This window comes from Abramis brama (assembly GCF_963993115.1).
Source record: "Abramis brama genome assembly, chromosome: 17".
NCBI lineage: Eukaryota > Metazoa > Chordata > Actinopteri > Cypriniformes > Leuciscidae > Abramis > Abramis brama.
This window is the reverse complement of record NC_139979.1, coordinates 21880327-21896299: the sequence shown is the minus strand read 5'-3', so window position 1 is coordinate 21896299 and position 15973 is coordinate 21880327. Positions and strand designations below refer to the sequence as shown.

Sequence of the window (15973 nt, the reverse complement as noted above, 5' to 3'; positions counted from 1 at the left end):
TTGTTGACACAGAAATGTATTTTCGGACGCGTACTTTCATGTCTCGATTCTCCCACGACACAGGCCATTCCTGTATCAGTAAAAAGTCCTACCCTTCGGGCTGTCTTTACGAAGGTCGCGGAGGTGGCTATTTCTCCCATGAGAGAGTATGGTGTTCATATCCTCAACTACCTCGATGATTGGCTGATACTAGCTCAGTCTTGGGAATAGTTGTGCGAACACAGGGACATGGTGCTCAGTCACCTTAGCCAGTTGGGACTTGGGACAGAGGAACGTGTGGAGGTCAGTGTTAAACTTCTTGAATACACCCCAGAGCAGGAAAGCGGCCCCACTGAAATATTTTCAGAGGCTCCTGGGGCATATGGCAGTTGCAGTAATGCCGCTCTGGTTTTTTCATATGAGGCTGCTTCAGCACTGGCTTCACGGCCGAGTCCCGAGATGGGCGTGGCAGAGTGGCAAGCTCCTTGTGACAATAACCCCGGCCTGCCGCCGAACCCTCAGCCCGTGGTCAGACCCTTTGTTTCTACTAGGGATGGCGAAAACTAAAAATGTTCTTGACCGACCACCGAGCCTCATTAGCCAGTTGAACACCGGTTAACCAATTAGTTTAAAATATGCTACGCTATTTGAAATAACAGCCATTTCGAGCCGCACCTGCAATTTCACAACTCTGTCGCATCTCTCCGCCGCCCTTCCACTCACGTCACTTTTTTAAAATCCCTTACAGCGCGAAACATGAGTCCCGCAAACGTGGCGCCGAGGAGCTTGTATGTAATCGGAGGACAAATGGCTCCTTAGTTTCGAAATGGTTTGGGTACAAGGTGATCGCATTGAAAATAAAGGCGTTTGTCTAGCGTTTGAAGTTCATCATTGCCACGGCTCATTTAAGAAAATGACAGCTCCGAAGAGACGCCGCTTTAGTTTGAGGTAGTGCTAACAATAATAAAGAAAGATGATGATCATCATCACCTTACATCATAGATGATGTGCTACTACTGTATTTAAGCACTGTATCACACAAGTTGCAACTTACATCTGTGTGATTCTTTTTTGGTGAAATGGTCCCACACACTACATTTCTTTGCACGCTTCATCCTGTTGTCTGCCCTGGCTCTAACCTTGAGTGTTTTAGCCTGTAGCCTTTACTTTTCGCAAACCTTGTGAGCGCGCGAACCCAAACGCTGTGACCTCGCGCCAAATGTTTTTATTGGTTTATTAAGTACAAACAGGCGAGTTATGAAAAATTGAGTGTGAGGGATTTGTTCACTTCACACAAAAAGATCTTGGAATGAGATGGCTAACTGTAGTAGCGTTTAGTCCACTGTCTATAATAGCCTAATTTAGAGATCACTTTTTTTTTTTAACCGACTACCGACAACTTTGATCGGTTAACGTTGATACGGTCAACCATCGGTCAAACGGTCATCAGTTAACATCCCTAGTTTCTATGGGCAAAGTTCCCCTAGAACAAGTGTACAGGCATTCTGTGGTCACCACGGATGCCTCCACCACCGGTTGGGGGGCCACGTACAACGGGCATGCAGTTGCGGGGATCTGGACGGGCCCCCAACTGCATTGGCACATCAACTGCCTAAAGTTGTTAGCACAGGGGCGCCCAATCCTGCTCCGATCGACTGTCCTGCACAGTTCATCTCCAACCCTAATCAAACACACCTGAAGCAACCAATTAACGTCTTCGGGATCACTTGAAAATTAAAGTCAGGTGTGTTTGATTAGGGTTGGAGATGAACTGTGCAGGACAGTCGATCGGCAGGAGCAGGATTGGGCACCCCTGTGTTAGCAGTACGCCTTGCGCTGAGCCGCCTCAAAAAGCCGCTACTTGGCAAGCACAAACTGGTCTGTACAGACAACACTGTGACCGTTGCGAACATCAACAATTAAGGTGGTCTATGCTCCCGCCACATGTTGCAACGTGCCCGCTGTCTCCTGCTATGGAGTCACTTACATTCCAGGCCTGCTCAATCGTGCAGCCGACAAGCTCTCACGATAGCCTGTGGTTTCTGGAGAGTGCAGTCTCCATTCCCAGGTGCCCCAGCTGATATGGGGCAACTTCGAAGCTGCACAGGTAGACCTGTTTGCCTCTCCGGGCTCATCCCATTGCTAGTTATTCTACTCAATGAACGAGGGGACCCTATAGGCACAGATGCACTGGCACACAGCTGGCCTCGGGGCCTACGGCAGTATACGTTTTCCCTAGTGAGCCTTCTCACACAGACACTGTGCAAAGTCAGGGAGGAGGATTTGCTAGTTACCCCTTATTGGCCCAACCGGACCTGGTTCCCAGAACTCATGCTCCTAACGACAGCCTCTCCCACGTCTTGGTTACGCATGTAACCCTCGTTCCCTGAAGGAGGGATGGGAGATGTACGCTCCTGCTCGGCTCCTCAGTGAAAAACAACTGGTGCTTGCATCCGCTTCCCATTTATACTCGCTCTGTGGAGTGAAGTGCGAGATGCAAATCTTTTGCTGTTTTAGCTTCCTTCATCAAGGTTGTGTTTTGCAGAAATGTTGTCAGAGTCACATATTTCCAGTGAGCCTGGATTGACAAATAGCCTGCTCGAGAGACAAATGAAAGAATGTGATGTTGTAATAAAGGAAAAAAATATTGTCTTTTAATGCTGACTAGGAGAAAAGTATGTATCGTGCCACCGACTTCCTCCTAATACGGGCTGGTGATCTTAAAAGACCCTATGCATTAGCCATTACGGCATACTGCTTGTCTATCTGCCTCACTGACCACACTCGTGCACTGTCAGCCTGGAAGAAACTCAAAAGTCTTGCAAAACCAGGTATCATACCACATACTGAATTTTTTATGGAAATACTTTATTAAAGAGACTCATCTATTTAAGTCATTCATTCATGTTATTTCTGTAAATTCTTTCTTCTCACCTGCTCAACTGAACCGATTAGAGGGAGAGTGTCTTGTGTGGAAAGATGACTTCAATATGCGACTGGTAAATGAGGCGTTAACAGTAGAGACCACCGCATACGCTCTCATGACTGCACTAGAACAGAATGACTTAAAAACTGCACATGCTGCCGCATGCTTCTTGTCTTCACAAGAGAACTATGAAGGAGGTTTCAAATCAACACAGGTGAGTCTAATGCAACTGAATGATTTTTTTCATGGTTCCTGATGCCAAAGAATATCTGAAGAAGGAATTATAAAATGATAATACTAATTATACTGCTCAAACACACTTTAGGATACTATCATCGCTTTGGAAGCCCTCACAGAGTATGCACTGAATATACCACAAATCCCCATCACTACAGTCAACGCACAGTTCACCGTTCCAGGAAGGTCTGAGATGGAGAGGCTGCAGTTGGACAAAAATGAAAAGAAAGTGGAAATAGAATTAAAGGTAAACAGACTGAACCTGTAGCTAGCTAATATAGCCAGATCAGCCTTTGCTGCTTGAAATTTTGTGAACCCCACCGCCGGGATAGCCTCTGTTGTAATACGGAATACAGTGTGTGTGTGTGTGTGTGTGTGTGTGTGTGTGTGTGTATATATATATATATATATATAATTTTTTTTTTTTTTTTTTTTTTTTTACCAAGAACCCACTTCATAATAAAGACAATGTTTGGATAATTATTTTAACTATAACTATTCAACTATAACATCTCTAAAATACCTTTGACTCTTTCTAGTTTTCATAAACAAGCTTTAATATGCTGGTCCCTAATAGATAATTATAATCTTTCTCCACATGGCTATTTTATCTGGAACAACCAAAATATTAAATATAAAAATAAATCTCTTTTTTTAAATAATTGGTTTGATAAAAATATACTTTTAGTGAGTCAACTTTTAGATGAAAGAGGTGTCTTGCTCTCTTTTGAACACTTTGAGACAATTATTCATTTATTTTGGGAATGTATACAGACCCTTTCTAAAAAATTAGAATATCATGGAAAAGTTTATTTATTTCCATAATTCAATTCAAAACGTTAAACTTCCATAGATTATAGATTCAGGGCCCACAACTTAAACGATTTCAAGTATTTAGTTGTTTATTTGTACATAATTTGGGCTTCCAGCTCATAAAACCCACGAAAACAGGATTTCAAAAAATTAGAATATTACATGAAATCACACAGTAATTACACAGTGATACCATGGTCATTGAACCAGGTTTTGGTTTTTTTGGCAGTGTGGGCAGGTGCAAATCCTGCTGGAAAAGGAAGTCAGCATCTCCATAAAGCTTGTCTGCTGAAGGAAGCATGAAGTGCTCTGAAAATGTCCTGGTAGACGGCTGCGTTGAGTGGACAGCACAGTGGACCAACACCAGCCGATGACATGGCTCCCCAAACCAACACAGACTGTGTTGGTTTGGACTTCAAGCATCTTGGATTGTGTGCCTCTCCATTCTTCCTCCAGACTCTGGGACCTTGGTTTCCAAATGAGATGCAAAATTTGCTCTCATCAGAAAAGAGGACTTTGGTCCACTGTGCTTTATTAAATCCAGAGTCAACGCAGCTGTCTACCAGGACATTTTCAGAGCACTTCATGCTTCCTTCATTTTTCAGCAGGATTTGCACCTGCCCACACTGCCAAAATTACCAAAACCTGGTTCAATGACCATGGTATCACTGTGTAATTACTGTGTGATTTCATGTAATATTCTATTTTTTTGAAATACTGTTTTCGTGAGTTTTATGAGCTGGAAGCCCAAATTATGTACAAATAATGAACTAAATACTTGAAATCGTTTTAAGTTGTGGGCCCTGAATCTATAATCTATGGAAGTTTAACGTTTTGAATTGAATTATGGAAATAAATAAACTTTTCCATGATATTCTAATTTTTTGGAAAGGGTCTGTATATTGCAAAATCTTCTGGGTTGACTTTTCAAATTTTGTTAAGGTATCTATCTTTAAATTTCTGTATAAGCCAAAAAAATCTGTTTTTTGGTGAGTCTCTGAAATTAGACCCTTAATTTATTTTTATTTATTTTTTTCTTAACTTGCTACTTGCCAAATTTTATATTCACAAGTGTAAATTTTCAAAGAAAACTCCTTTTTTCATTTTTAAGAAAGATTTTGATATATATTTCAGTTCTTTGAGGGACTCTAAAAACTCTGCTGCATGTAAGACTCTGCAATGGTGTCAATCATTTAGTTTAATATTAGCTTATCCTAGTTTTGTGTGTACGCAGATATTTCTTGAGACAACGCCTTGTTTACGTAATTCTTTTTTAGAACAAGGAAAAAAAACATTGGGTAGGGAAAGCTCTGGCTTCACATAGATGATTAACTAGATGATTAACTAAAGGATGAACAGCTGTGATGATAAGTGTTAGTGTCAATGGTGACTGATGAGTGGTGGGAAACTAGAACAAAGGAACACATGTGATGAGTGATAACCAAAACAAACTGAACATGCCTGTGACAGTCATGACTTAACTTATTTTATTTTTTTGTACTTTATCTTTCTGCTTATCGCTTTTGTCTTCCCAGAGACTAGCCGGAAGGGGAATAGATGTACACCTTTCTGGAGAAGGAAAATTTAAACTGAAAGTAAGCGATTTAAATAATATTTCCATAAATGGAGAGAGTTTTAAGGGGAAAAAAACTCAGCAAGGATGCATTAAATTGATCAAAAGCGACAGTAACGGCATTTATAATGTTACAAAATATTTTTTTTCTTTAAATAAAAACGTTCTATTCATCACAGAATAATTATCACGATAACCACAACAATATTATTGAGCAGCACAACTTTTTTCAACTTTGATAATAATAAGGGTCACATTTTAGATTAGGGTCCAATTCTAACTATTAACTATGACTTTTGCCTCAATAAACTACTAATTATAGCTTATTAATAGTTAGCAAGGTAGTTGTTAATTTTAGGTACTGGGTAGGATTAAAGGATGTAGAATATGTTCATACTTTATAAGGACTAATAAACAGCCAATATCCTAGTAATATTCATGCTAATGAGCAAAAGGTTAACAGTCAGAAATGGACCCTAAACTAAAGTGTTACCATAATAAGAAATGTTTCTTGAGCACTAAATCTGCATTTTAGAATGATTTCTGGAGGATCATCTGACACTGAAGACTGGAGTAATGGCTGTTAAAATTTAGCTTTGCCATCACAGGAATAAATTAAATTGTAAAAAAATATTCAAATAGAAAAATATATATATTTAAATTTTGAAATTTCACAATATTACTGTTTTACTGAATTTTGATCAAATAAATGCAGCCTTGGTTGAGCGTAAGTGACTTTTTTCAAAAACATAAAAAAAGTCTTACTGACCCCAAATATATAAATGGATACCACAGCTGTGTTATCTTTCATGGGGATTTGTGTTACTGTAGGTGGCAAAGACTTATTATGCTCTTAAGGAAGACTCCAACTGTGCTGATTTGTCAATACATGTGACTGTAGAGGGAAAAGTGGAATACACAAGTGAGTTATGAATTATCCAAGGCAAAATTGAGACTAAATTTAACTACATTTAACTTTTTTCATTTTTCACTTATTATGTGACTGTGCAATTATTCTTACAAAAATCTATTTTTAGCTAAAGAACGAGAAACTTCTGATTCCAAAGAGCACTCTAAAAATTCTGAAGAGCGGAAGGGAAAAGATCACTCTAAAAAATCAGAAGAGCGAAAGGGAAAAGATCACTCTAAAAATTCTAAAGAGCGGAAGGGAGAAGATCACTCTAAAAAGTCAGAAGAGCGAAAGGGAGAAGATCACTCTAAAAATTCTAAAGAGCGGAAGGGAGAAGATCACTCTAAAAATTCTAAAGAGCGGAAGGGAGAAGATCACTCTAAAAATTCTAAAGAGCGGAAGGGTGAAGATCACTCTAAAAAGTCAGAAGAGCGAAAGGGAAAAGAGCACTCTAAAAATTCTAAAGAGCGGAAGGAAGAAGATCACTCTAAAAATTCTAAAGAGCGGAAGGGAGAAGATCACTCTAAAAAGTCAGAAGAGCGAAAGGGAGAAGATCACTCTAAAAATTCTAAAGAGCGGAAGGGAGAAGATCACTCTAAAAATTCTAAAGAGCGGAAGGGTGAAGATCACTCCAAAAAGTCAGAAGAGCGAAAGGGAGAAGATCACTCTAAAAATTCTAAAGAGCGGAAGGGTGAAGATCACTCTAAAAAGTCAGAAGAGCGAAAGGGAGAAGATCACTCTAAAAATTCTAAAGAGCGAAAGGGAGAAGATCACTCTAAAAATTCTAAAGAGCGGAAGGGTGAAGATCACTCTAAAAATTCTAAAGAGCGGAAGGGTGAAGATCACTCTAAAAATTCTAAAGAGCGGAAGGGTGAAGATCACTCTAAAAAGTCAGAAGAGCAGAAGGGAAAAGAGCACTCTAAAAATTCTGAAGAGCAGAAGGGAAAAGAGCACTCTAAAAATTCTGAAGAGCGGAAGGGTGAAGATCACTCTAAAAATTCTGAAGAGCAGAAGGGAAAAGAGCACTCTAAAAATTCTGAAGAGTGGAAGGGTGAAGATCACTCTAAAAAGTCAGAAGAGCGAAAGGGAAAAGAGCACTCTAAAAATTCTAAAGAGCGGAAGGGAGAAGATCACTCTAAAAAGTCAGAAGAGCGAAAGGGAGAAGATCACTCTAAAAATTCTAAAGAGCGAAAGGGAGAAGATCACTCTAAAAATTCTAAAGAGCGGAAGGGTGAAGATCACTCTAAAAAGTCAGAAGAGCGAAAGGGAGAAGATCACTCTAAAAATTCTAAAGAGCGGAAGGGTGAAGATCACTCCAAAAAGTCAGAAGAGCGAAAGGGAGAAGATCACTCTAAAAATTCTAAAGAGCGGAAGGGAGAAGATCACTCTAAAAATTCTAAAGAGCGGAAGGGAGAAGATCACTCTAAAAAGTCAGAAGAGCGGAAGGGAAAAGAGCACTCTAAAAATTCTAAAGAGCGGAAGGGAGAAGATCACTCTAAAAATTCTAAAGAGCGGAAGGGTGAAGATCACTCCAAAAAGTCAGAAGAGCGAAAGGGAGAAGATCACTCTAAAAATTCTAAAGAGCGGAAGGGTGAAGATCACTCTAAAAAGTCAGAAGAGCGAAAGGGAGAAGATCACTCTAAAAATTCTAAAGAGCGAAAGGGAGAAGATCACTCTAAAAATTCTAAAGAGCGGAAGGGTGAAGATCACTCTAAAAATTCTAAAGAGCGGAAGGGTGAAGATCACTCTAAAAAGTCAGAAGAGCAGAAGGGAAAAGAGCACTCTAAAAATTCTGAAGAGCAGAAGGGAAAAGAGCACTCTAAAAATTCTGAAGAGCGGAAGGGTGAAGATCACTCTAAAAATTCTGAAGAGCAGAAGGGAAAAGAGCACTCTAAAAATTCTGAAGAGCGGAAGGGTGAAGATCACTCTAAAAAGTCAGAAGAGCGAAAGGGAAAAGAGCACTCTAAAAATTCTAAAGAGCGGAAGGGAGAAGATCACTCTAAAAAGTCAGAAGAGCGAAAGGGAGAAGATCACTCTAAAAATTCTAAAGAGCGAAAGGGAGAAGATCACTCTAAAAATTCTAAAGAGCGGAAGGGAAAAGAGCACTCTAAAAAGTCAGATGGGAAGGGAGAAGATCACTCTAAAAAGTCAGATGGGAAGGGAGAAGATCACTCTAAAAAGTCAGATGGGAAGGGAGAAGATCACTCTAAAAAGTCAGATGGGAAGGGAGATCCCCTCAAGTCGGTCACTGAGAAGACTGAGACAAAGAAGAGACAAAGAAGAGACTCCATGCAAAACATGCAAAATGATGTGGTCTATACGGTGTGTGTCAGGTGAGAAAAATATACTTCTGACAAACATCAGTTGTCTTAATCATAATCTACTGTTTTAAAGGTTTATTAGAATCATCTGTCCCCTCACAGGCACACACAGGGGAAGAAACTCTCTGGAATGGCCATTGCTGACATAACTCTACTTAGTGGCTTTGATGCAGTCAGTACAGATCTGGAAAAGGTCAACCCTAATCTTATCCAATGACTTTTGACCTTACATGGCATTTTGAAAGTATTTTTATCTATCTATCTATCTATCTATCTATCTATCTATCTATCTATCTATCTATCTATCTATCTATCTATCTATCTATCTATCTATCTATCTATCTATCTATCTATCTATCTATCTATCTATCTATCTATCTACCTACCTATCTACCTACCTATCTATCTACCTATCTATCTATCTATCATTATTTGTTATATATATAATTAGGCCTATTTGTTTATTAAATGTATAAATATATTTAATTATCTGTTTATATAGAACTTTATATTTTTATAATTTCAAGTGTGTAATCTAGACTTCCTGTTTTAATATTTATCTGTCTGTATCTTATGAAATGTCTTTTTGCATTTTGCTTTCTTCTGTTGATTCTACTTTTCTCTTATTTTCTGTAACATTCTCTCCAACAGCTGAAAGACCTGGTGGACAGATATATTTCTCACTATGAGCTCACACGTGGAAGAGTGCTGTTGTACTTCAATGAGGTGACATGAGCACAAACACACAGTCATAATTAATAATATCTCCCAATAAAAAATAAATGTTAAAAAAAAAAGTCAAACTTGTATTTCCTTCACCCCTCAGATAGATGAAGATGGGACCTGTATAGCATTCGGAGCTAAGCAGAGTGTGCCCATTGGATTAGTTCAACCAGCTCCTGCTACATTTTATGATTACTATGAACCAGGCAAGTGGTTCCTCCAATTCACTTCAAATGTACAGTATTTTACCAGACTGTGACACTTAATCTTGTTAATGACATGATAAATATTATTTGATAAATATTTAATAAGGGAGCATAATATCAAAATGTCAAGGTGTTACAACTGTCTTGATATAATAATGAAAATAAATATTATTAAAGAGCTGAATTCTGAAAAGATAACATACATTTTTCATATGTAAACGTTTTTTTGAGGAAATTATGAAAAATAAACATCTGAAGTGTGTGTGTGTGTGTGTGTGTGTGTGTGTGTGTGTGTGTGTGTGTGTGTGTGTGTGTGTGTGTGTGTGTGTGTGTGTGTGTGTGTGTGTGTGTGTGAGAGAGAGTGTGAGAGAGAGAGAGAGAGAGAATATTTCCTTTTCAGTTAATTGTCGCAACACAATATTTGAGTTATTACATCAAAACCATTCTTTAAAATGGTGTAAAGGTTTTGAAACTAACATGAATTAAGGAGTACATATCCAAAAACTTGTTTTAAACTAGATATTCAAAAGTGCTCTGATATTCAGAGCACTAGATATTCAAAAATGCTCTGATTTGTCACTGACTACGTTTACAAGCTGTCAATATTAGGGTTACGGTCAGGTTAAGGTCACTATTTGGGTTTCTGAAACATTCGGAATAACCCGTTTACATGCGTGAGCAGAGCGAGTTACTCCTGTATACATGGAATTTGTAATCAATTGGCAATATCCCGATGTAAACGGCGACGCACGGTTAGCGTCTGGACGTACGGACCACCTTAAGACGCAATATGCGTCATTTCCGATTCTTCTTCCTGTATCCAAAGACAACAACAAGCGCCCCCGCCAGATTATTTTGCAGATTATGTAAAGTAAATCTACGCATCCACGGTACAATCAGCGTCTACGTCACGGCTCTCAGCCCACCCTCTGTTCGTTGATTGGCCGGAAAACGGAAAGCTATTATGCTTTCTCAGACTGAATACAGAAGCGAAATGAAATTGTGCCGATACGCGTTTACATGACCAAATATTCGGGTTAGAAAAGGGGTACCCCAGGGATCATATCCGGGTTTTTAAAAACCGGGATATGAGCATATCCGGATTTTTGCCGGTGTTTACATGGCCGTGCGCGACCGGGTTATTGCTAATATTCCGGTTTTGAACGGGTTATTGGCTGCATGTAAACGTAGTCACTGATTTAAATATCAATCCCCATCGTTTTCACAGACAGGAGATGTTCTGTGCTGTACAGCGCCCCCAAGAGGAGCAACATGGTTTCTGTCCTGTGCTCAGATGATGTGTGCCAATGTGCAGAAAGTAGGTTCTCAGTAATTCTTCGTTTACCATTCAATCAATTACACCCATTTTAAAACCAGTTAGCATATCTACACCACTCCAATGATTGCTAATTGTAGAATTGGTTTGATTTTTATGCCATCATAAAATCTTATGGTCTCTGTGTCATCAGGGGGTTGTTTCTCCGAGAAGAAAACAACTGAGATGAAAATCACTAAAAAGGACAGATATGATTATGCTTGTTACAACTCCAACATTGACTATGGTTTGTGACCCAAATTTATACAAGCAAACATTAACAAAACCTAAAAGATTTTTGAAGATATTACCTTTACTAATGCATATTCTTTTTCTGACAGCATTTGAAGTCATTGTGGATTCAGTTACTGAGGAGAGCAACTTTATCTTGTATTCAACATCTGTAAAGGAGGTCCTCCAATACAGTAAGTAAATATTTTTGTATTATTTTCCCTAAAAAATAATAGCAAGTTCATTAGAGTGTCACATGCATTACAGTAATTATGAGCAATATAGATAGTCACAAGTATTTAAAAAATAAATTAAGAAAGGACACTGTGCTGTGCTTGTTATTTTATAAATGCTCAACTAAATTAAGTTTTTAATCTCTAAACCTCAGTGGGAGACTTGGATGTGAACCCAGGCAGCACACGGGTGTTTGCCAAGAGAAAGCACTGCAAAGATGAGCTGAAAGAGGGCGAGACGTACCTCATCATGGGCAATGATGGCCCCACCAAAGACTCGAATGAAAAGTAAGTAATTTTTTTAATTTTTTAATTTAGAAGATGTATTTCTTATTGAAATGTGAAGTTTGGGTGGGACATATTTCGGTATGATTTTCTGTTTTCTGGATATTTAGAAAAGTTCCAATATAATTAGTGCTGTCAATCAATTAAAAATAATTATAGATTAATCACATTAATCAATTAATTGCAATTAAAAACAAGTTTTGATAAGTTTAATATATTTTATAATGTAATAATTTCACAGTTAATCTCCAAATTAATATAGAAGCAACAAAGACGCTATATTTTAAATACTTGTTTAATGGCATATTTTTATGAATGAAGGCCAGTATCACTGATACTAATACAGCTACTGATGTCTCCCCCATTTTAAAACATTAATTATTGCCATTCAACATTACAGTGTTGTAAACAGTTTGTTTACAGTTTTTATTTTTTACATTTATTAGGCTTCAAAAAATATAACAACTTTTAATTTAAGTGAACTTCAAACAATCCTCACATAAAACCATAATAAATATCATATTTACCTGTGCCCTCTGAAATATACAGAAATTGAATAAAGTTATCAAACAATCTGCACTGCATAAATTAGAAATGAAATATAGATTAGGCTTATCCTTATTAAAGCTACAAAAGTTCTTTTGTCAAGAGCAGTAAGTGAATTTCTCTGTTACCTTTGTTCTTTGATTAACTTTACTGACAGAAAGCATTAGTGATTGCTGTCACTTTTTAAGACCTGCCACTAAGATCACACACGCGTCTCATTCACTCACAACTCTTAACATTCATTTAAGACTGCTCTTATGAGGATACTCGACAAAACGGACGTTTTGGCATACATGTGTGTATTACTGTTCGTTCAAGCGCGAAAGAGAAAGAGACATGACATTCACAGACAGCGTGCTCTCTTTTTTAATGTCACTCTTTAAAAGTGTTTGCGTGAATAAGAACATGATCATATAACGTAAAGCTTGCCAAAGGATGACAAAAAATGGATGCTGCGTTAAAGGTATAGTTCACCCAAAAATGAAAATTAGCCCATGATTTACTCACCCTGAAGCCATCCTAGGCGTATATGACATTTTTTCTTTCAGACGAATACAATCAGAATTATATTAAATAATGTCCTGGGTGTTCCAAGCTTGATAATGGGAGTGAATGGCTGTCTGTCTTTGGATGTTGTAGGGAACTTTTTCCTTCTTCAAAGCAGAGACCAGGAGATGTTGGGATCGTGTTCAAACAGAAGTTATTCTTTACTGAGAACTTCGCATTTCGTTGCTGCAGTTCTTCCAACAGTCTAACTTAGTTCTATACAGTATAGTTTTTTATACTTTTACAAGGAGGAGGGCCTGAAAAAGGTGGAGGCAAATCCAAACAAAGCATGCAAATGAGTATACAGGTTTAGGTAACACACCCTAGACTGAGGGTCTGGCCAATCCTAATTCAATCAGCATAACAGTCTATTGCATTGCTAATCCAATCAGCCTAACGATTCAACGTCTGGGGCTGGGGCTCCAAGAGCTATTTGGGCTCCAAAAGCCATTTGCAGAACAAAAGGTGACAGTCTCAGTGATCATTTAACTTATAATGGAGAAAACAGGAACTGCAACTTTGCTGAGCCAAATCATTTGTGTGATTTCATCATCTTAACCTTAAAAGCTAAATACAATATTATTTACCGTGATGTTATGTACGGAAGCATATTTAAAATAGATTCTTAAATTTGTTATTCCACAGGTTGTCCATCAAAGCACATCTATTCATGATTAAAGTGCTCGAAACAGCTCTGCGGGGGTTAATAAAGGCCTTCTTGAAGTGAAGTGATGCCTTCATGTAAGAAAAATATCCATATTTAAAACTTTGACTAAAATAGCTATCTTCCGGCACACGGCCGTACGCATCAATTTACGCCAAAAGAGTAACACTTGAACTTGACGCACAATGTGATGATAGCAAATGATGCCTCTCGCGGTTCTATTACGTTGTGCGTCAAGTTCAAGTGTTAATCTTTTGGCGCAAGTCTACTTGTGTACGGCCGTCTGCCGGAAGCTGGTTATTTTAGTCCATAAAGTTTTAAATATTTATATATTTCTTACATTACTTCATTTCAGAAGGCCTTTATTAATGCCTGGAGACACGTGGAGCACTTTAATCATGAATAGATACACTTTGATGGACTTCCAAAGACAGACAGTCATTCACTGCCATTTTCAAGCTTGGAAGAGCCAAGACATTTTTTAATATAACTCCGTTTGTATTCGTCTGAAAGAAGAATGTCATATACACTTAGGATGACTTGAGGGTGAGTAAATCATTGGCTAATTTTAATTTTTGGGTGAACTATCCCTTTAAATATTTTAACATGTTGAACTGGACAAAAATCAATCACATGCCTTAACGTTATGCGTTAAGGGTTGACAGCACTAAAAATAATATAATTAATTTAAATAGTTAAATAGTTTCCATACTTTTCTGGTTTATACATTAGCCTACCATTTAAAAGTTTGCGGTCAGTAATTGTTTTTTTTAACAATAATAATAATAATAATAATAATAATAATAATAATACTTTTAGCAAGGATGTATTACATTGATCAGAAGTGACAGCAAAGGTTACAAAAAAATGTATTCCAAATAAATGCTGTTCTATTGAACTATTCGTTAAAGAATCCTGAAAATATGTATCACGGTTTCCACAAACTCACAGCAATATAATGCAGTCTTGGTGAACATAAAAAACATTTTAAAAAATTGTACTGACCCCAAACTTTTGAACGGTAGTACATGTAACAAATTCAGATCTGCTTTAATACTAGAAAATAACTTAATACAATATCGTATTAAGAAAATAACTTTATACTTGGAAATATACAGTAGCTGCCTATACATGAAAAATGTAGGATCCCTTGCATTTAGATTATTATATTTCAGGGTCTTTGACAAAATTGGCATTAAAAACCTTGAAAACAGATGTACTAGCATATAGAAGACCTTAAAGCTAATAGACATGAACTCTTTCTCTCTCAGCATGCAGTACCTGTTGGATTCAAAGACATGGGTTGAGCAGAAGCTATCAACCTCAACATGCCAAGCAGCGGTCAATATGATTTACTGCACGGAACAGATTGATTTTGTGAAAAAGTACCAAGTTGATGGGTGTGTAGTCTGAACTGCAATTTGGGGAATTGAATAATTCCACATGAGGAATCTACATGCATCCCTAAATTGTAAACCAGCTTTTGTAAACAAAGCTCATCTTTTTATGCTACAGATTATGATAACTACAAACCTGTACGACATGCATATGCTTTTCTGTTATCATGTCTTAAAATAAACCTGCTTACAAAGCATTTTAAATGTACTTATCTTCAAAACAATCACAATAGTGCATTATTTCCCACCCACTTTTTCAGCTGCATTTTGTTCCATAAGTAGTTTTTTGTTTATGTGTTATAAGGCATTAAACGATGCCAACCAGCTGTGAGGTGAATCACATCACAAACCTTTCTTTGAAGCAAAAATGTAATTGAAAATTGGAGAAAAAGAACAAAACCGTAAAGTCAGCGACAAATCTCGCCTGAGAGCCCAATCACTTTGAATGGTAACAAAACAAGAAAATGGACATTGGCGAATGAGATTTGCATTGCAAACCACTCCCTGTGCCACGTGTATACAAGGAAGTGTGCAGCACTCACTCATTCAAGATTTTGCTGAGGAGCCGAGACGGTGTCCAGGCCGTTCAGCAGTTGCACATGGATTGTGGTGACGGGGCGAAACTTATCGATTCCCTCCTTCCGGGAACGGGGGATACATTAGTAGTCAAGTCACCTTCATTTATATAGCGCTTTTAACAATATAGATTGTTTCAAAGCAGCTTTACAGTGATAATAGGAAATTAAAGTAACAGATTGTTTTGGCTTTACAGCAGCTCTAGAATAAATTTATTGTCCAGCTAAAGTTAGTTTTGATTGATTCACTTCCATCGCAACAATGATTAGTTATTAACTTAGGGGCCACTAACACAACACCGTTCTAACAGAAAACCCTTAATGCGATCCGGCCAATCATTTGCAACAGTTCCTGGTGACTCGAGAACGCAAACCATGAAATAGGTTCCAAGGTACAAGCCTTGAAAAAGTTATAATACAGAATGTTTTATCACTTCCGAGTAGCCACATGAACCGGAATTATCCAGACAACATTTTATCTGTACAGAGGTAA

The 15973-nt window shown here is 37.8% G+C and overlaps 1 protein-coding gene across 2 annotated transcripts in view; it reads left to right on the top strand.

Annotated features, from left to right (window-relative positions):
• The window catches only part of LOC311066895 (complement C4-like), an 80928-nt gene extending 65833 nt beyond the window's left edge, over nt 1–15095 (top strand). Inside the window, exons 28-41 of one of the 2 annotated variants that reach the window (XM_084088332.1) lie at nt 2648–2810; nt 2935–3119; nt 3231–3389; nt 5491–5550; nt 6360–6450; nt 6566–8771; nt 8862–8952; nt 9411–9485; nt 9586–9692; nt 10921–11006; nt 11158–11250; nt 11345–11428; nt 11623–11755; nt 14780–15095. In XM_084088332.1, coding sequence (XP_083944458.1) covers nt 2648–2810; nt 2935–3119; nt 3231–3389; nt 5491–5550; nt 6360–6450; nt 6566–8771; nt 8862–8952; nt 9411–9485; nt 9586–9692; nt 10921–11006; nt 11158–11250; nt 11345–11428; nt 11623–11755; nt 14780–14921 — 3675 coding nt within the window. In that variant the 3' untranslated portion in view covers nt 14922–15095. Of the gene's footprint in view, nt 1–2647; nt 2811–2934; nt 3120–3230; nt 3390–5490; nt 5551–6359; nt 6451–6565; nt 8772–8861; nt 8953–9410; nt 9486–9585; nt 9693–10916; nt 11007–11157; nt 11251–11344; nt 11429–11622; nt 11756–14779 lie in introns of both variants that reach the window. The other variant, XM_084088331.1, reaches the window with a different exon arrangement.
• Nucleotides 15096–15973: the final 878 nt, after the last annotated feature.